The sequence below is a fragment of the Aspergillus stella-maris genome (assembly GCF_047715825.1).
Source record: "Aspergillus stella-maris strain CBS 113639 unplaced genomic scaffold BDV14scaffold_9, whole genome shotgun sequence".
NCBI lineage: Eukaryota > Fungi > Ascomycota > Eurotiomycetes > Eurotiales > Aspergillaceae > Aspergillus > Aspergillus stella-maris.
This window is the reverse complement of record NW_027396803.1, coordinates 408,629-433,037: the sequence shown is the minus strand read 5'-3', so window position 1 is coordinate 433,037 and position 24,409 is coordinate 408,629. Positions and strand designations below refer to the sequence as shown.

General features: G+C 50.4%; 8 protein-coding genes across 8 annotated transcripts; 4 read left to right on the top strand and 4 right to left on the bottom strand.

Annotated features, from left to right (window-relative positions):
• Window positions 1-540: 540 nt before the first annotated feature.
• On the bottom strand, window positions 541-1,869 carry BDV14DRAFT_167857 (Mov34/MPN/PAD-1 family protein). Its single transcript, XM_073767754.1, has 2 exons — window positions 1,652-1,869; window positions 541-1,589 (listed from the first exon to the last, which is right to left on the bottom strand). Exons 1-2 carry the CDS (start codon window positions 1,674-1,676, stop codon window positions 610-612), a joined length of 1,005 nt encoding a protein of 334 aa, XP_073631338.1. The 5' UTR covers window positions 1,677-1,869; the 3' UTR covers window positions 541-609.
• Window positions 1,870-2,019: 150 nt separating this feature from the next.
• Window positions 2,020-4,875, top strand: BDV14DRAFT_153370 (putative microtubule associated protein (Ase1)). The gene is made up of 4 exons (XM_073766620.1): window positions 2,020-2,425; window positions 2,480-2,532; window positions 2,602-2,816; window positions 2,869-4,875. The coding sequence occupies exons 1-4, from the start codon at window positions 2,309-2,311 to the stop codon at window positions 4,782-4,784; spliced, it is 2,301 nt and encodes a 766-aa protein (XP_073631337.1). The 5' UTR covers window positions 2,020-2,308; the 3' UTR covers window positions 4,785-4,875.
• Window positions 4,876-7,020: 2,145 nt separating this feature from the next.
• On the bottom strand, window positions 7,021-11,464 carry BDV14DRAFT_167853 (ABC transporter ATP-binding protein). Its single transcript, XM_073767753.1, has 6 exons — window positions 11,122-11,464; window positions 10,223-11,067; window positions 9,731-10,157; window positions 9,522-9,674; window positions 7,880-9,472; window positions 7,021-7,819 (listed from the first exon to the last, which is right to left on the bottom strand). The coding sequence occupies exons 1-6, from the start codon at window positions 11,209-11,211 to the stop codon at window positions 7,130-7,132; spliced, it is 3,798 nt and encodes a 1,265-aa protein (XP_073631336.1). The 5' UTR covers window positions 11,212-11,464; the 3' UTR covers window positions 7,021-7,129.
• Window positions 11,465-11,609: 145 nt separating this feature from the next.
• On the top strand, window positions 11,610-14,372 carry BDV14DRAFT_167848 (Zn(II)2Cys6 transcription factor). The gene is made up of 8 exons (XM_073767752.1): window positions 11,610-11,710; window positions 11,765-11,788; window positions 11,848-11,963; window positions 12,011-12,378; window positions 12,437-12,732; window positions 12,801-13,235; window positions 13,293-13,528; window positions 13,613-14,372. Exons 1-8 carry the CDS (start codon window positions 11,636-11,638, stop codon window positions 14,070-14,072), a joined length of 2,010 nt encoding a protein of 669 aa, XP_073631335.1. The 5' UTR covers window positions 11,610-11,635; the 3' UTR covers window positions 14,073-14,372.
• Window positions 14,373-14,384: 12 nt separating this feature from the next.
• Window positions 14,385-15,347, bottom strand: BDV14DRAFT_197152 (uncharacterized protein; the record flags this gene model as incomplete). Its single annotated transcript, XM_073772607.1, has 1 exon — window positions 14,385-15,347. The coding sequence occupies one exon, from the start codon at window positions 15,345-15,347 to the stop codon at window positions 14,385-14,387; it is 963 nt and encodes a 320-aa protein (XP_073631334.1).
• Window positions 15,348-16,208: 861 nt separating this feature from the next.
• BDV14DRAFT_197151 (anion exchange family protein) lies at window positions 16,209-18,166 on the top strand (the record flags this gene model as incomplete). The annotated part of the gene is made up of 6 exons (XM_073772606.1): window positions 16,209-16,414; window positions 16,464-16,819; window positions 16,869-17,044; window positions 17,098-17,301; window positions 17,355-17,498; window positions 17,555-18,166. 6 exons carry the CDS (start codon window positions 16,209-16,211, stop codon window positions 18,164-18,166), a joined length of 1,698 nt encoding a protein of 565 aa, XP_073631333.1.
• A 182-nt stretch (window positions 18,167-18,348) lies between these two features.
• Window positions 18,349-20,672, bottom strand: BDV14DRAFT_167845 (glutamate--tRNA ligase MSE1). The gene is made up of 6 exons (XM_073767751.1): window positions 20,343-20,672; window positions 20,185-20,257; window positions 20,082-20,119; window positions 19,589-20,017; window positions 19,282-19,539; window positions 18,349-19,224 (listed from the first exon to the last, which is right to left on the bottom strand). Exons 1-6 carry the CDS (start codon window positions 20,592-20,594, stop codon window positions 18,421-18,423), a joined length of 1,854 nt encoding a protein of 617 aa, XP_073631332.1. The 5' UTR covers window positions 20,595-20,672; the 3' UTR covers window positions 18,349-18,420.
• Window positions 20,673-20,777: 105 nt separating this feature from the next.
• Window positions 20,778-23,198, top strand: BDV14DRAFT_167843 (putative DnaJ domain protein (Mas5)). Its single transcript, XM_073767750.1, has 6 exons — window positions 20,778-20,888; window positions 20,944-20,967; window positions 21,033-21,091; window positions 21,151-21,604; window positions 21,659-21,836; window positions 21,898-23,198. Coding segments are annotated over exons 1-6 (1,281 nt in total). The 5' UTR covers window positions 20,778-20,887; the 3' UTR covers window positions 22,463-23,198.
• Window positions 23,199-24,409: the final 1,211 nt, after the last annotated feature.

Genomic DNA, 24,409 nt, shown 5'->3' with positions numbered 1-24,409 from the left:
CCAGGTCATCTTTGTATTGGCCCCAGGCTAGCGGACGCTGTGTCTTAACCGTATAACGTCAGATCTGCCAGGCAGACTAAGACCGTGCTAAGCACTATTCGACTAGTGAATACGGAGCACTACTTGAACCATATCATCAATCTAGATGCGGCGGGGGCGAGAAGAGCACCGGGTACAATTGGAGGCTTCAAGTGCAGGCAAGTGCTGGGACTAGAACTTGATAATCTGCATGTATTCGGGAGATGCCTCCCGTCGGTAACCGCTCGCATTGCATGAATTAATCATTTGATATTTGATATCGGGCTGCAGTCACCTATTAGGTAGGTACTCTTCTCATTTAGTTGTTTGCTAACTTGCTGGTCTAGCTGGCCTACCTACTTTTGGAATTGAGATGTGCTACCGTACGCTCTGGTTGATATTGAAATAGCAGACCGAGGTAGAATAGCTGAGGGAGGTAAGGTGTCTACGTTTCACGAAAGGACAAACAGACACACCCTCTGAGTAACGGAGAGTACGAAGAGATGGAAGATAATAATGCAATGTTTTGTTTTGGATCGTCTCATCATTTGTACTGAAGACTTTATCACATTATCTTGGTAAGTAGGTAAATCATGGACCGGCCTTCGTCTCCCCGCCAATATCTTGGAAGAGCTGCATTTTCACTTCAGCGGCTAGCAGGCCCTTGACTTCTTCCGATACTATCCGCTGGCCATCCTTGACTGCTCTTTCAAGCTGTTGGTCTTTAATCTGTGTGGGTGCACCGCCGCGAGATGAATTGTTTTCAATCCCGCGGGCTACGTGATGCGTCTTCTGGCTGAGGTCGAGCATCTGCTTGCTGCCGTAGTCGCGAGTTGTGAAGAGTGGGCTTTGACTCAGTGTGGCGACCCAGTATTTGTTCCAGAGGAGGTTGAGGATTTCGGTGTCAAGTGCGGATTTGAAAAGACTGACTTCGAGCGAGTAATAATGTGCGGCATGGGCGCCAAAGTCCTCGGCCTTGTTGAGCGGGACGGTCTGGTACTCGTCTTCTTCCTGCTCCTCCTTGGGCGGCTTGTAGCCCTCGGGGAATGTCCTGAATGCGCCGATGTCGACCTTTCCTGCGGAAATTGTGCGCTCGGGGTCAATGACAACGGCCACGAATGGCCCGCTCATCTGCTGCATATCTTGCGTCGAGACGTCAATACCAGACAGCCAGCATCCGTAGCCCGGGTGACTGTGATACCACCCCACAGCATTCTCCATTCTCCCCGCATCACGACAAGCCTGTAGATATGAGACCATGTATTCGTTCGCTTCGTCCTGGGCGTTGACTCGTGTTTCTGTTCCCTCGACTGGAAGACGGAGGGCATCTGTTACGACGAATGTGTTGGGGAGAATGTAGCCCTGCATCAGACCCATGACTTCTAGCGAGCCTCCGGAGCGAGCATGCATGACCATTTTGAGGAGTGCGACAGCGGAGATCCGGACTGATTTGAAGTAGTGGGGGTCTTTTGCCCATGGGCGGGCGTCGCTGAGGGCTCTGTGTGTTTTCTCATCGTATTGGTAGAGGGCGTCTCGTTGGGGGTCGACTAGTGTTACAGCGTTTTCTAGTTCTGATATATGGTTAGCTTCTCGTTGAAGTTTGGTTGTCTGGGAAGAGAATGATTGTACTGACCCCATGACAGCTGAGCAGCTTGCATTATGGATGGTGAGGTGGGGAAGTAAGTTCCCCGGATGGAGATGGAGAGGAAGGCGGGTTCGGGGTAGCACAGTTATTTTTGAAGAGAGATTTGCCAAGTCCCAACTGAAAGGGATGATTGAATGTTTTCGACAGCTACAGTGCAATAACAAGCTATTGCTGAGATAGATTCTTATCTTGAAGCTCCATCTTGGTGCTGGCTAAGTTGCGGAGAAGTCATAAAGCGGTGAAGATAAGGCTGGCAAAAACAGGCGGGGCTGAGCTGAGTCAGCGGTTGCCGCAGAGACGACGATCGATCAACAGGAGATCTTGATTTGCACAGCTCGACTGCTCAACTCCAAAAGAAACAATACTCCTCCTGTATTGTCCCCTCTGGCCCTTGCCTCCACTCCCTTGCTGTCACTGTCCGGCGTGCATATAAACAGTGCGGGTCTCTCATTTTACAATTTGTTTTCGCGGTCGGTTTGTGGTGTCGCGTGGCATTCAGTTTGTTGATATCTCCTCTCTGGCGCATTGCCGCCCCCGTACTTACATGAACTGTCAATGGTCTATTCCTCGGAGAATATTGATTTTTGGATCTATTTGTCTTGAAAAATTATCTCTTGCTCCCCTGCCCTGGGGACTCAAGTCGCGATGGCCGTTGACACCAGCTACCTGACCACTCAGGTCAACAACATTGTCAGTCAGCTCCATGGGATCTTCGACGAGATTGGTATCCCCAGCCATGAGCGCGAGTCGCGCGAAACAGAGGTTTGTCTCTGATAGCCTGCCTACTTATGCGCGCTTGCTGACAGTTGTGTATAGCTCTTTAGCGCACTATCGGAAACACTCAACAACCACTTGAAGCTTGTCGACGAGTAAGTACTACCACTTGGAATAGTAGCTCGCATTACTGTTGTGCTAGAGCCGGACTGACACCCTTATAGAGAGAAGAATGAAATGACAGAGGAAGCGCAGAGCCTCATCAATGCGATACAACAAATGGAGGAGTCCTTGGTCGATGAGAAGGCCAATGGCCAGTATAGCCTCGACCACAATGACCTTCAGATCACATATCCTTTGAACCGTTGTATTGCATTCCTTCGAGAGCAACACAGCGCAGTCAGCAAGATGCACCGGCAGCGGTTCGAACAAGTCAGGAGTACGCTAGCAGCAGATCCTTTTGTTGTTATTGTTGTGCTAACAGCCTGTAGAATTGGTTGAAGCCCTCGAGTCATATTCGTCGCACCTCGAATCCTCATTTATTACCATCGAGCTACCACCCACAGCACCTGGAACATCTGTTGCGCCTAGCTTCGACCTTTCACCGACATACGTGACGGCCCTTGACAACGAATTCTCCCGAGTATACGAAGAGTACCACCGACGAGTTGAACTTGTTACGACAACATGCGAGGAAATAATCAAGCTATGGGCTGAGCTCGGCACTCCCCAGGTGCAGACCGATTCTAGCATTGTCCAGCATTACCGCGAATCTCCTGAGCAACTCGGACTTCACGAATCTGACCTGACAAACCTGCTTTCAAGACGCGAAAAGCTTTTGGATGAGAAGAGAGGACGGGAGCGCAAGTTGAAGGACCTCAAGAACGCCGTAGAAGGTCTCTGGGAACGCTTCGGCGTTGAGGAGTGCGACAGAAAAGCTTTCCTCGCTGCCAACCGCGGCTGTGGACTGCGCACGATCAACGAATTCGAAGAGGAGCTCTCTCGTCTCAATGAGTTGAAGAGCCAGAACCTACATCTCTTCGTGGAGGATGCACGCTGCCGCCTCCAAGAGCTCTGGGACAGCCTCTATTTCTCGGAAGAGGATATGCTGGACTTCACACCTGCGTTCTCTGATGTCTACAGCGATGCTCTTTTGGAGGCTCATGAGGCTGAAATTGCTCGCCTAGAGACCCTCAAAGAACAACGGGCACCAACCCTGCAGCTCATTGACCGTCACCGAACCCTCATCGCGGAGCGCGAGGCTTTGAACACTTCAAGCCAAGATGCGTCTCGTCTCATGGCACGCGGAAACGGACAGAGACGCGACCCCGGAAAGCTTCTCAGGGAAGAGAAAATGAGAAAGAGGATTGCCAAGGAGTTGCCAAAGGTTGAGGCCGACCTGAGGAAGGAGCTGGAGAACTTTGAGGATGAGTATGGTCGGCCATTCCTCGTCCACGGAGAGCGATACCTCGATGAGCTCGCCAAGGTCATGGCAAAGCCTCCGCCGCGTTCTAAGACACCATCTGCCGCACCGGCCAGTACCATAAAGCGTAATGCACCACCATCCCGTCCTGGCAGTTCTATGAGGGGTCCTCCTCCACCTCGGTCTAGTACAAAGACGCCCACTGGTAGTCAACCCACCAAGTACAATACCGTCGGCCCGTCCAGATCAGGAGCCAGGTCGCCAACAAAGATTCCTGGGCGCGTCCCACTGGGGAATATGCCCCATGGAAACAACTCTCCTGACCGCCGTGGCCCAGGCAATTACTCTTCGAGCACCATAAATGGCAAACTTCCTTCGTCGCGGGCTCCACCACCACGAATGAGAGCGCTTACGGCGACTGATAAGGAGGAGCGTGGAAACTATCTGTTTGAGCCTCCTCGCTGCGCCAGCGCCATGTCCAACTCATTCGTCCGGCCAGTTAGTCCCGAAGATGTGTATGATGACCGCCAACGCTCCTTCATGAGCTCTTCCATATTCTCTCAACGGTCAACTGGCTTCTCTCAATCGTCTCAGTCCTCGACATCCTCGTTGTCCCTCAAGTCATCTCTGCAAGGACAATACCCCCGACCAAACCCATACCTGCAACGTGCGCCCCCGCCTCCTGCGCCGCGGCAGGTGTCCAACACCTCCACCGTTGATACGGTGACTACCGGGTCAGAGAACTGGGAGACCTTTGATGATGGGTCAGACTCTGATGGTGAATTCAGCGAAGCCTACTACGCCAAGCTCCGCGCTGCTCACGGGAAACGCTTAGCACCTGAGGACCATCAACAACCGATATCCCTGGCAGGTAAGAAGGCAAAGGGTATTCGAAGTGTTAGTCCGGAGGAGCCAATAGGACGCAATATGGTACAAGTGGCTGGAAGCGAGAATGGCTGGACGGATGACCTGGAGACGTACTAAAAGTTTCGCACCACTTTCGGATTTCCTTAATACCGTCCACATTATGCTCCACGTACATGGCCGTTCACTCTCTCAAGGATACGATTATGAGACCATCTGACGTTGATGACTCTACGCCCTGACCACGGTCGATCTTTTATGTCACCCAGCGCGGTTAATGGTCGATTGCCTTGGCCCTATGCATGCCACCGCAAACCTCATCGATAGCGCAGGACCCACCTTGCAGCTTAATTTTCTATGTTCAAATTCTGGATTACCAGTCAATACTTTATCTGGACATAACTCTGTCTGGACTCCTGTCCTTACAGCACCGCGCAGCTTCTCGAAAATCTGCCTGAACCTTTCCCCCGACCAGGTCAAGGCCAAGCACTACTTGGAAGCGTCGTTGTCTTCTTGTATTATGTTTTTGGCCTGTATGCTTGGTTAATGCTGTGTCCCTTTCTATGATTTAATATTGCTGCAGTTTAATTTGTGAGACCCCATGGTTTATGGTTTTGTGGCGAGGATGGATTTGCTTTTGCGATTCCCTTTGGGCCTGCGCTAGCCGCAGGTCTGTGTCTGCTTTTGTTTATTTGTTTGATATCAGCAAGCGTATATTGGTTTGAGCTCCTTGGCAATTGAATATAGTTCGGTTTATGCTGTAACATATGCAAATTCCGTGGGTCGTAATGATCAGCTCACTAATGATATCGTAGAGTCATCATAGACACGAGTCTATCTCAGTATGCCCCTCTCATTGGCGCATACCCTAGTTTGATGTTTACTAACACGATGCAACCTTCCCCCTGCCTGCTCTTATCTAACTGCTTTGCCCCAGAATAAGTTGTAATCTATCTATAATCTATTCTCTACCCTGAATCTGTGCGTCCGGGTACCTTGACTTTTCTAATATCAGTCGCAACTCTTATCAGTAATCCTCACAATGAGAACCCTCCCCGTTCTAGCCCTCGCCCTCCCCTTCGCCTTGGCGTCACCCAACTTCCTCGTCCTGAAGGACCAGGATAAGCTCACTACCGCCGGCGGCGACGGCGGCGGCGGTGGTGGTGGTGGTGGTGGTGGTGGTGGTGGAGGAGACGACGACGGCCGCGGCGCTTGTCTTCGCGCCTGCTTCAAGGATAAGCCTGAGTGTCCTAAGAACATGGTATGTGCTGCCCCTCGCCTCTCGACACACAACCACGAGCAATCACTAACGAGAACAATAGGATCCTTACAAACTAGTATATCGCACTGCACCTCTCCATATTATCCTCTTTTTGACTAATTCGTTAACCAGGGCGACTGCTACTCCTGCTGTCTCCGCCTGCGCAAAGACCCAGCAAAACCACCCGTCCACCGCGCACTCCTTGAAGTCGATGTCATTGACGATGACGGCGATTGGGACTTCGACGCTGACGTCCCCGGCGAAGAGCGTAAGTACCTCTTGCTCTAGATAACACGCAACACAACGCACTTCAGAAACCAAATGCATGTCGTAAGTGAAGCGAAGTTTTTCTTTTCAAACCATATCACCAGAACAGAAAGCTAACTAGCCTCCCGCTCTTGGTTCGCACATACAGAGTGCCACCTCCAACGGGGAGAACGATGCTGTCGCTTTGATGGGTGCGCTTGGTGCTGCGGTAGTAATTGTCGCGCGTCGAACCCTTTTGATACAGCTTGGGGGATTTGTCAGGGTTGGTAGGCTGGGGCAATTTAAATAGGGTGCTACCTAGCCTGCTTGATTCGGACTAGGATTCTATTTAGGAATGCTGTGTAGTATCTCAGCTAAAATGACGAGTGTATTTGAGTATGGGTATATGCCGTATGTTAATCAAGAGGGAAAGACAGATAAGTTATTCCAGGGCGATTTAGTTAAGCCTCTGAGTTGGATTAGACTGGTTTTGCTGTATTTTCTATCTTCGAGCTGTAAATGAATAAGTGCTATTCCGGAAGAGGCACGAGTGTGTAAGCCTCAAGCGTGCTCTGGTTTATCCAATGCTCGGGAGATACCTGGTTCATTGCGCCTCCTCCATTAGGAGGTGTACCTTCGCACCTTCCTTGTGAGAAGGATCCTCAGGTCCTTTTTGGGAAGGCACGATGCTTGCCCTGTCGCTTCAGTAGGAAGGAACGTCTACCATGGAAGGTACATAGGGTACTCCATCGCTCTTCCCTTTTTATAGAGGGAGCTTTCTATGCCATTGGCATTATCTACTATCAGCATTCTCAAGGAGATTTAAATGACAGTGGTAAAAAAAGAAGAGGGAGATGGAATTCTCTATTAAATAATAAGTACAATGTCCGAGATGGTCTAATATGCCATATGCAGATCCCTTAATCGATCTATTAGATGTTAGATTTTAGATGGTCCCTTACTCCATCACTGCCGCATGCTCAACAGTTCTATCCAGCGACTGCGCCAAGCACATATCATAATAGAGCCCCCTCCGTGCCTGCAACTCCGTATGAGTCCCAACCTCAAGGATTCTCCCCTCTGCAAAGACATAAATAATGTCTGCGTCGCGAATAGTCGATAATCTGTGCGCTACAGCAATCGTTGTTCGTCCGTCCATCTTCCCGACTTTATCAAGTGCCGCCTGGACGATGCGCTCGGATTGTGTATCTAGTGCTGAGGTCGCTTCGTCGAGGAGTAAGAGTTTCGGGTGACGGATGAGGGCTCGTGCGAGGGCTATGCGCTGCCGTTGACCACCTGAGAAGGACGTCCCGTGTTTACCGGCTGGTGTATTGAAGCCCTCTGGTAGAGAGATAATAAAGTCGTAGGCGTTAGCCTGCTTAGCAGCTTCGTAGATCTCGGTTTCTGTGGGGTCTGATAGAGCGCCGAGGGAGATGTTCTCTAAGATGGTGCCTTGAAAGAGGACGGGTTCTTGTTGCACGAGGGACATTTGCGAGCGGTAGAGGTGTGGTGAGAAGGTTTTTATGTCTGTGTCGCCGAGGCGGATCTCGCCTGAGGTGGGATCGTAGTACCGTTCAAGGAGGGAGATGAGGGTTGATTTTCCGCAGCCGCTGTGTCCGACGAAGGCGGCGAACTGTCCGGCGGGAATCTGTAAACGTAATGAGTTTGGGCTGGATTGTAGTAAGTGTTGCGAAATGATAAAACTTACCGTTGTTGAGATGTCTTGTATCACCGTCGCCGAGCGACCAGGATAGCTGAAGTCGACGTGGTCTAAGGTGATATCTCCTTGCCCATCAGGACCAGTATCCTTATTTTCGTCGGTCACTTGAATTGACGGGACCCTGTCCCTCAGACCCAGAAGGAAAGATCCAGCACTTTTAGCACGTGTAATGCTACCGGCAGCCGCCAAGAATTGAGCGGCCCCTTGTCCAGCAAGAAGAATGCTCATAAAGACAACAAAGAATTGCTCGGTACTATACTCGAGCTGTGACATTAGCTTCGCACCGTACCAGAACCCTAGCGCCATGACAAGAAAGTCCACGGACTGTGCGAATGCATGAACGGTCGTTGCAAGTGCCATGCGCTTCATTGAGCGGCGAAGTATACCGCGAAGATTCTGGTTATACTCGGTCATCAGATCGGACTCGAGAGTCAACGAGGATACTGTTCGTAAAGCACCGACAGCTTCCACTGCGAGGCTAGCACTTTCTGAGAATCGGGCTTCGTTATTCTCGTTCATCTTGGCTTCAAGACGTAGTTGAAGAAAAGCCCCTCCTACAAGAACAGGGACACCGGCGAAGATCATGACAAGAGCTAGTTTCCATCCATAGCCAAGAGCGAGACCAGCGCTAGCGAACAAGCTGATGACCATGATGAGCAGAACAAAGATATTGATCGAAATAAGTTCTTGAAGATTGTTCGGCACAGTTAATAGATTCGATGACAGTGCCCCCGACGTGTTCTCTGGCAGGTCAAAATGTTCAATGTCCATCTTTAAGATGCGCTTGAAGAGTTCTGATCGGTAAGAGCGCACCACGGTCTGTGAAACACTGATACACAGACCTCCCACAATGTTGTATGCCACAAGATTACCGATGGCAATGACGAAAAACATAAGGGCGTAGAAGTTGGCTGAGCTCTGATCAGGCTCGCCATAGGGGTCGTAAACCTGAATGAGCTTTGAGAATAGTATAGCTTGACCGGGGTGGGTTCCAGCTGCAATGACACAACCGACAGCGATGACAAGTAGCTCCCGATAGACAGACTTTTGCTCCCGAAGGAGAAGAAACAACATTTCCCAGATAGAGCGCTGCTTCACCGAGCTGGCCCTATCAATCTTCGAATTTGGGTGATTCTCGTCTGTGCTTGGAGTATCAGAGCCGCCCAAGAACTTTTCGCCGGACACATCGACCCCCTTTATCTTTGGTGAACTTGTCTCTTGAGGTTTTGATAGACTGCTGTGCAGATCCTGGGCCTTGACGAGCGCCGCATAGGAACCTTGAAGTGCAATCAGTTCTTCATGCGTCCCTTGTTCGATGATTCGACCATAAGACATGACAGCAATATTGTCGGCATTTTTGACAGTTGAAAGTCGATGAGCGATCATGATGGTCGTCCGGGTGCTGGAAACATGATTCAAGGCTTCCTGGACAACGCGCTCAGCCTGAGGGTCCAAGGCACTCGTAGCTTCATCAAGTAGCAGAATCTTGGGATCGGACACTATGCTGCGTGCAATAGCAATCCTTTGCTTCTGTCCCCCACTTAACGTACCGCCCCGCTCTCCTAGATAGGTGGAATAACCCTAATAGATGGTTAGTTAATGCTTAGCAGGCCACTTGTCGCTGTCCTACCTGTGGAAGAGCTTGGACAAAATCATGAGCAAAGGCAGACTTGCATGCCTCTTTAACCAGTCGCAACTGCTCGCCATGCGGTAACTGTTTCTGGGAGTCGAGAAATCCCTTTGCAACGTTCTGGAAAATGGTTCCTTGGAACAAAACGGGCTCCTAGTGAGGGAATTTGTCAGAGAATTTAGACAATCGTCGGAATATGATTATCGTACCTGCTGCACCAAGGCAACCTGGCTGCGAAGCCACTTGGTGTTCAGTCGAGATATGTCGGTTTTGTCGACTGTGATGGTACCCCCAGTTGGTTCGTACCAACGTTCTAGTAGGCCGATGATTGTGCTCTTTCCGGACCCACTAGCTCCAACCAATGCCGTAGTCCTCCCGGCCGGAATGTACAAGTTGAGACCCTGCAGTACCTGGGCCGATGGGCGCGAAGGGTAGTGGAATGAGACATTTTCAATCTCAATCTCCCCAATGCACTCATTAGGCTTTGCACCGGAATCAGACAATGGATCCAACTGCGACGGCTTATCCATGATTCGGAAGAACTCTGAGGCCGCAGCCATGGCACCGGAAACAGCAGGTAGCTGCGGGAAGAATAGGTTGAGGGATGTTGATGCGATGACCGTACAGAACACGACCCTGGTCAGTGATAACCGGTCAGCGATGCTAATACGTGCTAGAAAATCTGGGGTAAGATGACGTACGTGAAAACATCACCGACCGCATCTATCTCTCCGCTAACAAACATGCGGTAGCCTTGCCAGAAAGCTAAAGCATTTCCCGAGAAGATACAGAAGTAGACCAACCCAGAAATCATCCCATAGGGAATGATCTTCTTCCGCCCAAGCTTATGTGCCTCAGCTAAATATGCATCGTACTTCTCGATCATACCATCCTGGGCTGAGAAAGCATGAACTGTCTTGATGGACGACAACGCTTCTTGGGCCAGAGCAGCTCCTTTGGCGTAGACCTGGGCAATTTTCGTTTCGACGCCGGCGTCGAGGGCAATAACGATTCCTAGAATGATAAACATGGCGGGAACCACACTCAATGTGATCAGCGCCAGCTTCCATTGAACTGCGATGGCCACAATGAAAGCAGCGAAGAACATTGAGAGCCCTTGGACGATAAGCACTAGCTTCTCGGCGATTCCTTGGTTGATACGGGTGGCATTTGTGCTGATCTGGACCGCAGGGGAGCTGTCTTTGGATATGTCATAATACCAAATCTCAGTCCTTAGAAGGTGCTCGAAATAGGCCTGTCTCAGAGCCCTAGTCGTGCGGATGCCGGACACGGTGATGGCGAAATTTGCAACCAGACTGACCACAAACCTTCCAATGAACAGGTAGATAAACCAGAGAACAAACTCGCTCACAATGCTTTCGAAGTCTCCTGGATTGCCTGAGCCACCGGCAAACGCGGCGAATTTGCTTGTGAATTGGCCAAAGATGATGGTCATCAACGGCATGGCAGCACCACTACCAATGGCACAGATGAATGACACGACATTTAGGAAAATGCTGAGTCGATCGGCATAGTGGAAAATTCTCTGTGATCATTATTAGATATACTCAAATTGCTTTTCAGAATAATAGGTTCATACTACGAAATCCTTGAAACCAGGCTGGACCTCTGGTGTTTGAGTATCAGCGGTGTCATCTTTCTCTTTCTTTTCGGAATCTGTATGTTTCATGGCGACGGAATAGTAAAAACTCCGTTGACCAGGCTGGTAGAGTAATCAAGCGCTGTAGGATTGCCATGGCTGGGAGTGGTGTAATCATATAAGGAGTCAAGGGGTCAAGGGGTATCGTGTCCTCAACGTCTGTATTTGATCAACCTAGGGCCAAGGCTTTGCCCAATGGAGGGTGATATAGCGCCGATGACGCGGATGAGTCAAAGGTAGAGCCCTATGAGACTCTAGATCGTATTTCGGACCATTCGCTGAGAGGCCAAGATGGAGATGAAGCACAAGTGCGGGGGCCAAAGTGATCCCTTCTCGGGCGCTCGGATCCCGTGACCCCGTGGCCCCGAGGAGTGTCGCGTTCCTGCCTGCCATCGTTCCACTCTCTTCTCTTGCTTTCACTGTCCAGTATGAGACCCAGCAGTACGGAATATACATGGAAATGTCCGAGTTTAACAATGAAGAGACCATCCAAGACAGACGTCAGCGACTTTCGTCCGTTCCCAAAGCGGTAAGAGGATGTATACTGCAGTCAGTAGGCCACAACAGCTAACATATTCGTCAGTGTGAAGGCTGCCGGATTCGCAAGGTTTGTTCTAGGCTCTGTACTTCATTGGACGCTCCATCTAATCCTAGGACTGTACCCAGGTTCGCTGTGATCGTTCCAATCCATGCGCAAACTGTCGAACGGCCGGTATTGTATGCCAGCAGACCGGTGCCAAGACCAGCGAGAGCCGCGTGAAGCCCGACAAAGTATCACGTCTGTATGGCTATAGCTTCACTTAATATAAATTGGAACTAACAAGCTTAGTGAGAGCCTGATTGAACGCCTGGACTCTCGCCTTGGCCGCATTGAGGACCAATTGAAAGACCCGAGCCGCCAGCAAACTCCAGAAAGAGCCACTGTAGACTCAAGCTCGACACTAGTATATGAAGGCGCCTCGTCATTCAACAATGCGTCTGCAGAAGCCACCGAGGTCGCCAAGTTGACGGCATTTTCTCAGGGTACTGGAGGAGGGCCCAGCCTAGCAACGAGTTTTGACGACTTAAAATCCCTACTTCAGCCTGCAACTACCCTGGATGACTTTCAGTTTTCTAACACCAATACATTGAGGTCCATACCTGCAATGGATTTGCCATCTTCAGCCCTTGTTGCAGATATCGTACGGTCCTTCAAGTGTGCGTCACTGTTTTCCCATACACGGCAACATGTCTGACACCCGCTAACATCCCCTAGTTCGCACGCCATACTTTCTCATGTCCTATCCAATGAACGATCTTTCCATGGTAGAGGACCTATTCCGAAAGGTCTACTTTCCCACCGAGCCAGTCTCTGTCGGTCATATCACGGCAATGCATGGAATCTTGCTCTCCCTGCTCAAGGAGTTTATAGCTCTGAAAGATCCACTAGCTGAGAAGTATGATCTCTCATCACACTTGCCACTATGCGAGAAGAACTTTAGTATTGGCATGCAAACGTACGAGATCCTCGTCGTGCCCAGCTTTGAGAACATTCTGACTGTCTTGTTAGCAGTAAGTGCATACCTTGTGGTCAATGAGAGAAGACGCGTATAAGATGACTGACCCCGCTTCTATCATAGGTCATCAAGGCCCAAGACGAAGCAAATGTCTTGCTATCTTCCACCTTCATTTCCGTTGCAGCGAGACATTGCATGCTGCTCGGCTACCACCGTGCTGCAACATACCAAAATATAGATCCCAGAACAGCATCCAATATCATGCGCCTTTTCTGGATGGTCTATGTAGTCGACAAAAACATGTCACTCCTTCTAGGCCGCGCCTCATGTATCCAAGACTACGATGTTGACGTCGGCATTCCCCCTCACTCAGAGATACCCTCAATCCGGCCTTGGGATGAGGTCTTTGTCCACAATATCACGTTGGGCAAGCTGCAAGGTCAGATATACGATCGCATCTACTCAGCAACTGCTTTGAAGACTAGTCCCGAAATTCGCATCCAATACATCAAGAGTCTCAACCAAGAATTGCGCGACTGGCATCGCTCGGTAAATGAGGTACGTTGCTATCGGTCTCTACTCTCATCAGGTGTGCTAATAACCATAAACCATTAGATCGACTTCAGCCAAATAACAGCTACATACATTCTCGACCTCTGCCGCCCAACGTGGGACATAATGTACTATTCCATCCTAACCTCCCTCCTCCGCGGCGCATCAACATCAATCACCGCACCAGAAATAACATCGCAATGCTACCAAGCCGCTCGCTCCGCACTCCAAAGCCACATGCGTCTGTTCCCCGTCTATGTCGAAAGCACACATATGTCAGCTGGCGATTACGCAAATTGGTACGTGCACCCTCAAGCCCTACACTTCATTTCAAACAAAAATCTCCTCAGACAACTAACCAAACCTTCTGATTCGATCAACAGGCTAATGCTCTACTCTTCCTTCACCCCCTTCATTGTAATCTCCCTACACGCAATCGCAGCCCAAAGCCTCGAAGACACATTGCTCCTAGAAGACGTAGTCCGCACCCTCCGCCCCATAAAAGAAACAAGCAAAGCATGCACCCGCCTCTTCCAAATCTGCACTATATTCTCGCGCGTCGCGCGCGCGCTCGTCGAATCCAATAATTCGTTTCTGGGTACATACAATGCAGCAAATGATAGCTTTATGCTCATGAATGATGCGAGTCTCGCGCAGGGACCAGGACAGAATGGGTTGTTTGATCCTGGGTTTTTGCAGGAGTATTTTGGGAATGAGGTTGATATGACTGGTATGGAGGGGGGTGAGTTCAGTTATTCGGAGGCGGAGGATGTTTCGGCTGTGCTGGGGAGTTGGGCTAGTGGGTTGCCTGCTACGGTTGATTTTTTTGGGATGGGTGGGTGAGGTGGTAGGGAGGGAGGAAGGTTACTTTACTTTTGGGTGAGGATTAATAGGTTGAGCTTGGCTTCATGTTGTTTAGTGATGTGTTGGATACCCTGTGCTTATTTATGGTACCTATAGCGTTATTTTGGTCGAGTTTGTGGGACTGGAAAAGTCAACGTATACTGAAGCTATCAGGGCTAGGTCGTGGATGGTCCAATTTGATGATACTGAAAAAGCCAAACGAGAATAGAAAAGAATGAGAGTACATAGAGACATAAGTAACCAAGATATTCCATCTAGGAATTTGAAGATCAAGCAGTCTAGTCTCTGGAATCAATCTCCAAACCACCAACGCGACATCTTTGAGAGCAAGTCCACTACGCGTTCAACTCGTGCTTCACACTCATCATTGGCTTCGGTTGCCTGGAACATAATCTGCTCTTCCAACACTGGTGGTAAGATCTTTCGACAATGCTCCAGGAACTCTTTCCGAGTTGGAGCACGACTTAGATTAGACAAGCTAAAGTCTCCAAGTGAGGTGTAGATCCCCGTTCCTAGTTCGCGTACAAGAGTCTCTGATGACTCTGTAATACCGTGGGGGTAGACTTTTAACAGTTGCTCCCAGGTGTTGTTCTTGTAAGGGGATCTGATATCACTAGATTTTATTGTGTACCACGATTTAAAACACAGTACATCGTGGGCGATGTAGTGGACACGTAATTTTTCGAGGGTAGGATCATGAGCTGCTATGGTAGCTGGATATTTGCGGAGGACATTCAGTGTTTGAAAATTGAATGTTGAGCAGCCGATACTTCGTCTTAGTCGTTCTGCGAACTCTTCGAGTCGAAGCATTGCTGCTGTTCGCCCGGGAAGAGTGCCTAGCTCGATGCCATGCACGAAGTTGATATCGGCAAGTAAAGCGTTAAGATCGGCGGATTTCAGCGCATTGGTAAAAAGATGGTTTGTCTCGTAGGGATATCTTATATTCACGCGGGAAAGTTGGTGGAAAGGGACAAAAAGCATGTCGCATCCGTATTTTGAGAAAGTTTTCACAGAGTGTCGAAGGTCTTCGAGGTTCAGTTGCCATTCATGCCCATTGTGCTGACGCAAAATGATCTCAATGGACCTGAGTCCGGAAGTGTTCATAAGCACGTGCACGAGTCGACGAATCTTCCAAAATAGCAAGATAGACTGAGCTTTCTCGTTGGGGTCGGGCGCGTAAATAATGACGGCGAGCTTGACTTTTTGGCGAAGAATGTGCCGCAGGCCATACCACGATCGAGTCTCCTTTTTCATGGGAACCAACCTATGTTCACGCGCTGACTTCGAGTGCGCATCCAGGGATCGTCGTATTGAGGATAGAGGTGCACTTCAATTGTTTCTTATAGCCAGTCACTAATCTCCTGGTAGATGCCTCGGCTTGTCCGCATGATAGAGGTGCTGCCGCTTTTGGAATTCGATAGCACGCTCTTCCAGATGATTAGCCTGAGCTCTGTAGGCAGCTTTGCAAAGTAACCCATATTGGATACTTCCATGGTTGGTTGATGTGGGGCGAGCCAGGACAGAAAATAAATGGCAGATGGATAGTTGGTAGTTCATTTTGTGATAGATGACAATGCGTGATAGAAAAAGTGTGAAGTGGAAGAGATGGAAATGAATTCCGCGGGAAATAGCCCCTGGTGACCCTAGCCCTGGTCCTTCCGTTCTAGGAAGCCCGTGCTGACAACTTGGAATTGCACTTTCCTACCTAAAGTATCCTCTTCCTCTGCCATGATACTCTCCCTTCCTTATGTTTGTTGTCCAAGCCAAGAAACGGTTCTGCCCGAGCAGCAGGGCTGACTCATCCATTCTACAACCATGACGTTGGATGTTGTACATTCTTTGATATCTATATATCCAGATAACATTTAACAAAATAGCTAGAGAATGCTTTTCTGTGTATGGGTCTCTTATAGCTTCATGTCGTGCTGACATCCAAGGGCATGAGCTCCACCAAAAACAAGTCTCGCCAATGCCATCACCCTGCAGAATTAACAGAGCAGCCAATGGAGGGCTCACAGTTCTGCTAGGCTATCTTCCAAAATGCCTATAAAGAAGCCAGCTACCTTCCTCTAGTCTTGCTTTTTCTTCACACACCCATACCTCTCTTCGTCCACCATGCCAGACGCCGAGGATCTAAGGAGGAAGTCTACTACTTCCTACACTTACGACCACCGACGGGGATGGAGGCGGTTTCGTGCTTTGAACCTCTGCAGAGGCATGTACCACGATGTCCGTCGTCGGCTTCCTTACTACTGGAGTGACATCAAAGATGCCCTGACCTATCGGACTATTGCAAGTACAATCCGAATGTACTTTGTCAAGTAAGTAATCATCCCACCCATGAAGAAGTATCTTAACCCTATTCTGCAGTATCCTCCCTGCGATAGCTTATACCTTGGACATGTATCGACGGACTGGGGAGTTCTATGGAATTAATGAAGCGCTCTTCTCCTCTGCCCTCGCGGCTGTGGTGTTCAGCGTCTTGGGTGCCCAGCCACTAACTGTCGTTGGCATCACCGGTCTGATTTCCTTGTTCAACTACACTATATATGACATTGTTGTCATATATAGGCCGGAGATCTATTCAAACTTTATGTGTTGGACTGCAATATGGGCGGCGATATTTCATTGGATCGTTGCTGTCTGCAATCTCTGTGACTATATGCGTTACGTGACGGACTTTTCAACTGAATCTTTTGGTGCCTATGTTGGGATTATCTATTGCAGTAAGACTTCAAACCCAATGGTACAAACAGCTGATGCTAACCGAAGCAGTCAAGGGAGTCGAGGAACTCGTAAATGAGTTTACTTCTTATGGTCCGGCGGCAGGGTTCATGAGCTGCATGATTGCCATCCTATATTTCCTCTCGATATATGGCCTTGAGTGGCTTGGCTCCAGCACAGTCTGTCGGCCGTGGTTCCGCGGCCTACTTGCCGACTATGCCTATGTGGTATGCCTCATTCTCTTTTGGTGATGTCTGCAAGCTTTGTCTGACAGTAGCAGATCGGGACCATATTCTGGGTAGGCTTTGCGCATATCCCGGGAAACCTCAAGGAGACCGGTATCTCGCTTGTTCCCATTACTCGAGCGTTTTACCCTACTCAGTCTCGCGGCTGGCTTATTCACTTCTGGAAGCTAGAGGTGAAATGGATCTTTACAGCCCTACCTTTTGGGTTCTTGGTTATGCTTCTTTTCTACTACGATCATGTGAGTCCTCAAGATTGCGATTTATGGTGCTAAATACTAATTGTTGCTCTAAGAACGTGAGCAGTCTCACAGCTCAAGCACGGCAATTCCCCCTGAAAAAGCCCGCCGGCTTCCATTGGGACTTCTTCCTCCTCGGATGCACAACCTTCCTCGCCGGTATAGCAGGGATCCCAATGCCAAATGGCCTTGTGCCACAGGTACCTTCCCTCCTTCCCAATGGCAGATTCCTATACTGATACTAACCAACCACAAGGCCCCCGTCCACACCCACTCCCTAACAATCTACGAAACAAACCTCCATATAATCCGCACCTCAGAAGGCGAAGGCGAAAACGAAGGCGCCGAACTCCGCCACCCCCATATCCGCGCAAAAGCCGTCGTCGAGCAACGAATCTCACACTTCCTAATGGGCCTCGCCATAATCGGCACCATGACAGCCCCCCTCCTAAAAGTCCTCCACACCATGCCCTCGGCCGTCTTCGCCGGCGTATTCTTCACAGTAGGCTGGGGCAGCATCGAATCAAACGGTATAGTGTCTAAACTCATCTTCCTCCTGCGAGAGAACCGGTTCATTCAGCGAGATGAGACCCTGCTTACCATTCGAAGACGGAAGATCCTTCTTTACATCTCTTGCCAGGGATTTGGCGTTGCGGCCTGCGTGGCGATTAGCCAGACTATTGCGGCGATTGGGTTCCCTGTGTTGATTATTGCGCTTATTCCCTTTAGGGTTTGGGTTTTGCCAAGGTGGTTTTCTAACATGGAGTTGGGGGTTTTAGATCATTTGACGGCGGATAGTAGTGCTGTTTTGAAGAGTTTGGGAGGGCCGCCGAGGTGGAAGGTTAAGGGGAGAGGAATTGAGGATTGAAATGGCGAAGGTACGGAGATGGGTGAGTTTGGGTCGCCGAGAAGGGATTCGGAGAGGAGTAGGGGGATGTCGAGGCGGAGATCTGGGAGTGTGAGGAGGTGAGGTAGCGGGATGCTGGTTGTCGTTGGAGGAGGTTATATCATGACACGGTGGGGGTGGTAGGTGCTACGTTCGAGTTTTGTAGGTAATTGTACATACGGCGTAGTTATTTATCTATATCTTACATCATATAATACATCTTCACAGATTTCCATCTACTCCTTCGGAGCCAAAGACCCCATCCAAGAAAGATCCTTCTCCTTCCCCCCAGTCAACGGCCCCTCACCTTCACTCTTCGCTTTAGCCTTCTCCCTCTCCTTCTCCCTAACCAACCGCTCCGCAACCGGCGAACGAGCCTTCACATCCCTCGTAAGCTTCATCCCCTCAGTCAAACGCCTAACACTTTCATCCCGTCCCAGTATGACCATCGTCTCCGGAATCCCCGGACCAGGAGCACCAGCCGACAAGGCCCAGCGGAGATAATGGTACAATTCTTTCTTGAATGCTTTATCTGCTGCGATGCGGGATTTCTCGTCAGGAATCGGAATGTCCACGTTTTCAGACTCAGCTTGTAAAGCGCTTGCGCCGTCGTAGGATGATATGTTGAATTTGTGCGTTGCGATGGCCCAGTGCGCGTTCGGGACGAGGGTTAGAGCTGCGGCGGCGGTGTGTAGGGATGAGATTGGGATCGGTGTGGAGGAGACAGGTGTATATTCGGGACGGTCAATGCTCGTGCTGAAAAACGTCGAATTGCGCGCTACGAATTCAGATGCGGTTGTGTAGGACTTTGCGTCTGCTTTAAGGAGGGGCGTGACGAGGTCCGAAAGTGATCGCGATTGGAGGATTTGTGATAGGGGTTCGGCCGCTACGGTAGCTTCGACTTCCTTTGATACAGCGGTGACCATGTCATTAAATTCGGGTCTCTCCTGCGCGGCGAAGCGCTGCGCGTGTGCTTTTTGGAGGAACCAGAGTTTTTCGAAAGCGACGACTGTGTTGCCGCGGGTTATCTTCAGAGTAAACTAGAGCCAATGTGAGTCTGGAGTCCAAGAGTTAGGCTGGAGTGAGTCGGGGCTTACGATCTTCTCCAATTCCTCCAGGCTGAAGATGTCGGATTTGCCGGTATGCGACCACCCAAGAAGAGCGGAGAAGTTCAACAGACTTGCTGCGAAGATGCCTTGCTTGTCGCGGAAGTGCGCGAGGTCGATGTCACGGTTGCGCTTGCTGAGCTTTTCTCCAGTCGGTTCGACTAGTAAAGGAACGTGGGCGAAGTTCGGTGGAGTCCAGCCAAATGCATTGTAGAGTGCGACGTGCATGGGAGTTGAAGACATCCATTCCTGATAATATTAGTATGTTTCGACCGAAACTGGAGTCAAGAAAACTTACCGTGCCTCGAATAACATGCGAAATCTCCATAAGATGGTCGTCTACAACATTGGCCAGATGGTAGGTCGGATGACCGTCGGATTTGAGCAGGATCGGGTCGTCGTAGACACGCCCAAGGATATCGGCGCCTTCGAGTAGATCCAGCTTCTTTGAGCGGTTCTTTCCCGTTGTACCGTATACAAGATCCTTGTAGTCGGGGTACTTGTCGACCTTCAACCGAACAACGTGCGACCCTCCCTTCGCCGCTCGCTCCTCCGACTCGTCGGCCGACAGTTCTGTACATGTTCTATCGTATCCCGGAGCAAGGCCGGACTCGCTGCGGTGCCTCGCTAATGTGTCCAAGCGCTCTTTCGAGCAGAAACATCGGTATGCGTGGCCGTCGTGAATCAGATCGTGGGTGTGTTTGCGGTAGATGTTTGTTCGTTCGGACTAAGACGCGAATGTCAGCCATTGCTCAAATATCCCATGACAGCTCAAGAAAGCGCAGATCTACCTGTTTGTACGGCCCGAAAGCACCCCCAACAACCGGACCTGCACATTCATCTCAATCAGCAATCATGCCACGCCAGAGTAACAACATTAACTCCGCGCCGCACCTTCATCCCAATGTAACCCAGCCCAGTTCAAATCATCGTAAAGCCTCTGTTCAGCGCCCGGTATCGTTCGCGCCTATTTAACCAATCCCATCAGCATTCAGATCCTAATGGTCCTATCCGCATCCGCTCCGCGGCGCATCACATGTCACCGCACGCACCTGATCCGTATCCTCAATCCTTAGCAAAAACTGACCACCCGTACGTTTCGCCAGCAAATAATTAAACAGTGCCGTTCGAAGCGATCCCAAATGGAGGTAACCAGTCGGCGACGGCGCGAATCGCGTTCTCGCGGGGAAATTTGGCAGGCCGGACTTGTTATGCGACGCGGCGGCGGGTTTCGTGCTTGCTGAGCGGCATTGCATGCACACCCAGGAGCGGCGGGCAAGGAGGCCGGAGCGGAGCGCTCTCATGGCATAAGCCTAGTAAAGAATATAAACGAATGTGTAAAGAGAGAACGGTGAATGGCCGATTGTAGCCGGGGAAATTGTAGCGGGAGAGCGGAAGATCTGGGGCGGCGAGAAAGTCGGAGAAGGAAATCGTGCAGAAAAGTTGGGCGGAGCTTCTGCTGCCCCGGCTGGAGTAAATATCTACATCCTTTTGCAATACCGCTTCAACAATCAAACTTCTTCTTATTTTGCTCTCTTTCTCCTCCGGTTGTTGCATCTAGATATCTAGTTGCCAGGAAATATCCTCCACCGGTCTAAGTGAGTTCGTACATTGACCTGGAAATTCCAAGCGCCCGCTAATCGAGCTTTCCAGTGTCGGATTCAACAGACCTCTACGGTACATCTCTTCTCAACACGATGCGCAAGCCATATCACCCAGCTAACGAACATGCGAACCAACAGAACTCCTCGGAGTTGGCCGCGAGGCATCCCCCAGCGAAATCAAATCCGCCTATCGCAAGGTACACCCGCCGGAGCCTCACACCTCGCCCACCAACTAATTAATCTCTTCTCCCAACAGGCCGCATTAAAATCCCACCCCGACAAATTCCCCGAAGAAGAGCGCGAAGAAGCCTCCGCAAACTTCCAAAACATCCAACAAGCCTACGAGATACTCAGCGATGACGACAAGCGACACCTCTACGACACCCACGGCATGGGCGCATTCAACGGCTCCGGCGAGCCCGGGATGAATGGCGGCGTTGACGTCGATGATATCCTTGCGCAGATGTTTGGAATGGGCGGTATGGGAGGCATGGGTGGGATGCCTGGTATGGGAGGTATGGGCGGGATGCCGCCGAGGCCGCGGCAGAGTCCGGACGAGGAGCAGAAGTATGAGATTAGTTTGGAGGATTTGTATAAGGGGAAGACGGTGAAGTTTGCGAGCACGAAGAATGTTATTTGCTCTCATTGTAAGGGGCGTGGTGGGAAGGAGAAGGCTACGGCGAAGCAGTGCTCTACGTGTCAGGGACAAGGTATGATTGATTCCTTGCGGGTGAGAGAGCACTCACTTATTGATGGCATTATAGGACTCCGAGAGATTCTCACCCAGCGCGGCGCGTTCCTCACCAAGTCAACCGTCGTCTGCTCAACCTGCAGCGGTGATGGCCAGTTCTACGCAACCAAGGACAAGTGCAAGAAGTGCAAGGGCAAGAAGACAAACGAGGAGAAGAAAATGCTTGAGATTTACATCCCTCGCGGAGCGAAGTACGTTCACTCCCCTTCCCATTTGCAAATATGAACAACCCTAATACTTATATCTGTGCAGGGACGGCGACCGCATAGTCCTAGAAGGCGAAGCCGACCAAGTCCCCGGCCAAGAACCCGGCGACATAATCTTCCAGCTCGAAGAAGAAGAACACCCCGTCTTCACCCGCGCAGGCGCAGACTTAAAAGCAACCATCGACATCACGCTCGCCGAATCACTAACTGGGTTTTCCCGCGTCGTGATCAAACATCTCGACGGCCGCGGAATCGAACTCCAGCACCCGAACCCTAATTCGAAGAACAAGTCCCCTACTCTTTCACCCGGTCAAATTCTTAAGGTCCCCGGCGAGGGAATGCCGATTAAGCGCTCTGACGAAAAGGGTGATTTGTATCTGATTGTGAATGTCAAGTTCCCTGGTGCTGAGTGGAAACCGAGCCCCGCTGTCTTGGAGAAATTGAAGGAGATGCTTCCCAAGCCGGACCCGCGCATTGAGGCCGAGCCAGTCGATGAAGTCGAGTACGAGGCGAAGAAGGATCTCGAGGAATTTGGATCGAAGGATCCGGCGGGTGGTGATGCTTGGGAGGATGATGAGGAGGAGGGCGGCGCGCAGTGTACGACGCAGTGATTGCCCTTCTTATTTCCCTCTTCTCCTCCTTTGTCTTCTTGCCATCCGTCTCATCCATTTTTTGGAACCTCTTTTTGCCTCCCGCACTTCTTTTTATTTTGATACCTTGACATTTTCCACCTCCCACCCTTTTCTTCTGAGAGTTTCTCCTGTCTATTGATATAGTCGCGGGGATCTTTACGAGATGATAGATGAGATACACACCTACACACCTACCTACCTACACCACTGACACACTCACCTCCGGCATCACGGCGTTAGATTAGGTTGATTCTGATTATGGGTACTTTACGGCCGATTGAATAATCGGACTCTATTTCTTCCCCAATGACTTCTTCCTTACCTCCCTTTTCGCATTCCAGAAGTAAATGCTTACTATATGCATATTATGCAGGGGAGTTCCAGCTCCTTGGAAGTGCCCTATATGTCGGGTTGCCGTACGTAGTACCTTTGGTATTTGCCTAGGGTTGGGTCACCCCAGCATCCATTGTCACTAAGCTCCTTGCGGACTGCTGCTAGGCGCAGTGTTCTAATAGACTGGTGTTTGTACTGTTTCGCGGCCTCTCAATAAGGATTGACTGGTGCTCCGGCCTAATCTGGGATGCCGCGCCGTGTGATGTGTCGGGGGTACAACAACATGGACCAAGGCTGTGGTTTTCATGTCCCTGGTGACATCCACGACTCCCACATGCGTGGGAGTGAGAAAAGTAGAGTGTGTGATCTCTTTGTGAGAAGCGAGAATCATACAGCGCACTGCGGGGTCCATTTTCCTATCTTCGACGTATAATCCGGGCGAAGTGTGGGACGGATGGGAGGTAAGTAGGAAGTAGATTGTCCGTGAAACAAGGAGGGCCAGCCCATCCAGGATGCTCCCAGAACTGGAAGAGGCGATTATACGCCCTTCTATCTATAAAAGCCGGGTATATAAGTCTCAGCTCATCACGCGTGAATTCAGGCTGTATATCGGCTACCGCTCCGATATCCCCATGGGGAACTGGGTGCGGCGGACATAGGTTGCCGAGATGGGGAGCCGTCAGCGGAGATTGGCACCTAGCTTGTTCGGAAGTTGTTGTAGGGGTAGGACTCTTGTGAGTATCCATCACTCAAAGCGGAGGATTATGTAGATACCCCCAGTCACATTTTTCCTAGCGCAGAGTCCCAGGTGACGATTTCCAACGGGATTTAGCTAGGTCGACAGTGGGATACCGCGGGATACCCAAGCCCCCTTTTTTCCCTCGCCTTATGTAGATGACAAACACGAAGAACTTGATTGAAAGAATGCTCTCGCGCGAGATCGATATAGAATAATCATCGGAGTCATGGTTGGGTAAGTATTTGCTTTTTCGGCAACGTCTGTATGCGCCCCGTACTTCAAATTCAGCCGCGTGGGAAGCTGTGGCGATCCTGGCGACAGTTTCCTTGCTCTGTGTGGCTTGATGGTCCATGGCTGGTTGGCTTCGGTCCTCTGCCCGGTTTGTTATCAATCATCTTTTTTATGGCGGATGAGTGCCCCGTTGTTGTTTGCTTTTTTGGTGGTCAGCAAGGTCCGCGGCGGCAAGGGGGTTAATTGGTTGAGGTCTTTATCGTCACATTCCCCGATATCTTGCATTGCGAGATGCAATTTGTAAATGCTGGTTCCTGGCTGCGTAGTGCCGATATAACTGTGCGGACTGCGAAGGTATACAGACGTCATGTAGCCACGAGGTAACCCCCACGCTCTTCTCCAGACAGCGGAGGGGCGTGGGGTATTGAACCGCAATTAGGGTCTGGGACTCTGGGTCGGCAACCTCAGCCATTACCCCCTGCACCAACCCGAGCCGAGATTTGATGCGAAAGAGTGGAAACGGTGGGATTGGAGAAGTCAGGAATTACGAGCCACTCAACTTCCGGGTATTTAAATCATCCCCTTTTCCCGCTGGCTTGTTGAATTTCGGTGAGAATTGAAGA

Bases quoted from the DNA above. Each gene is read 5' to 3' on its own strand.
- BDV14DRAFT_167857 (XM_073767754.1), bottom strand. From the start codon at position 1,676: ATGCAAGCTGCTCAGCTGTCATGGG. The intron at 1,590-1,651 runs GTCAGTACAATC...ACCATATATCAG, and splicing joins AGCTGCTCAGCTGTCATGGG to AACTAGAAAACGCTGTAACA.
- BDV14DRAFT_153370 (XM_073766620.1), top strand. From the start codon at position 2,309: ATGGCCGTTGACACCAGCTACCTGACCACTCAGGTCAACAACATTGTC. The intron at 2,426-2,479 runs GTTTGTCTCTGA...AGTTGTGTATAG, and splicing joins GCGAGTCGCGCGAAACAGAG to CTCTTTAGCGCACTATCGGA. The intron at 2,817-2,868 runs GTACGCTAGCAG...AACAGCCTGTAG, and splicing joins GCGGTTCGAACAAGTCAGGA to AATTGGTTGAAGCCCTCGAG.
- BDV14DRAFT_167853 (XM_073767753.1), bottom strand. From the start codon at position 11,211: ATGAAACATACAGATTCCGAAAAGAAAGAGAAAGATGACACCGCTGAT. The intron at 9,675-9,730 runs GTACGATAATCA...TTCCCTCACTAG, and splicing joins AGGTTGCCTTGGTGCAGCAG to GAGCCCGTTTTGTTCCAAGG. The intron at 7,820-7,879 runs GTAAGTTTTATC...TTACGTTTACAG, and splicing joins TACAAGACATCTCAACAACG to ATTCCCGCCGGACAGTTCGC.
- BDV14DRAFT_167848 (XM_073767752.1), top strand. From the start codon at position 11,636: ATGGAAATGTCCGAGTTTAACAATGAAGAGACCATCCAAGACAGACGT. The intron at 11,964-12,010 runs GTATGGCTATAG...TAACAAGCTTAG, and splicing joins CCCGACAAAGTATCACGTCT to TGAGAGCCTGATTGAACGCC. The intron at 13,236-13,292 runs GTACGTTGCTAT...ATAAACCATTAG, and splicing joins GGCATCGCTCGGTAAATGAG to ATCGACTTCAGCCAAATAAC.
- BDV14DRAFT_167845 (XM_073767751.1), bottom strand. From the start codon at position 20,594: ATGAGAGCGCTCCGCTCCGGCCTCCTTGCCCGCCGCTCCTGGGTGTGC. The intron at 20,258-20,342 runs GTGCGTGCGGTG...TTGGTTAAATAG, and splicing joins GGATTGAGGATACGGATCAG to GCGCGAACGATACCGGGCGC. The intron at 20,018-20,081 runs GTAGATCTGCGC...TTCGCGTCTTAG, and splicing joins CTTTCGGGCCGTACAAACAG to TCCGAACGAACAAACATCTA.
- BDV14DRAFT_167843 (XM_073767750.1), top strand. The intron at 21,092-21,150 runs GTACACCCGCCG...TTCTCCCAACAG, and splicing joins TCAAATCCGCCTATCGCAAG to GCCGCATTAAAATCCCACCC. The intron at 21,605-21,658 runs GTATGATTGATT...ATGGCATTATAG, and splicing joins CTCTACGTGTCAGGGACAAG to GACTCCGAGAGATTCTCACC.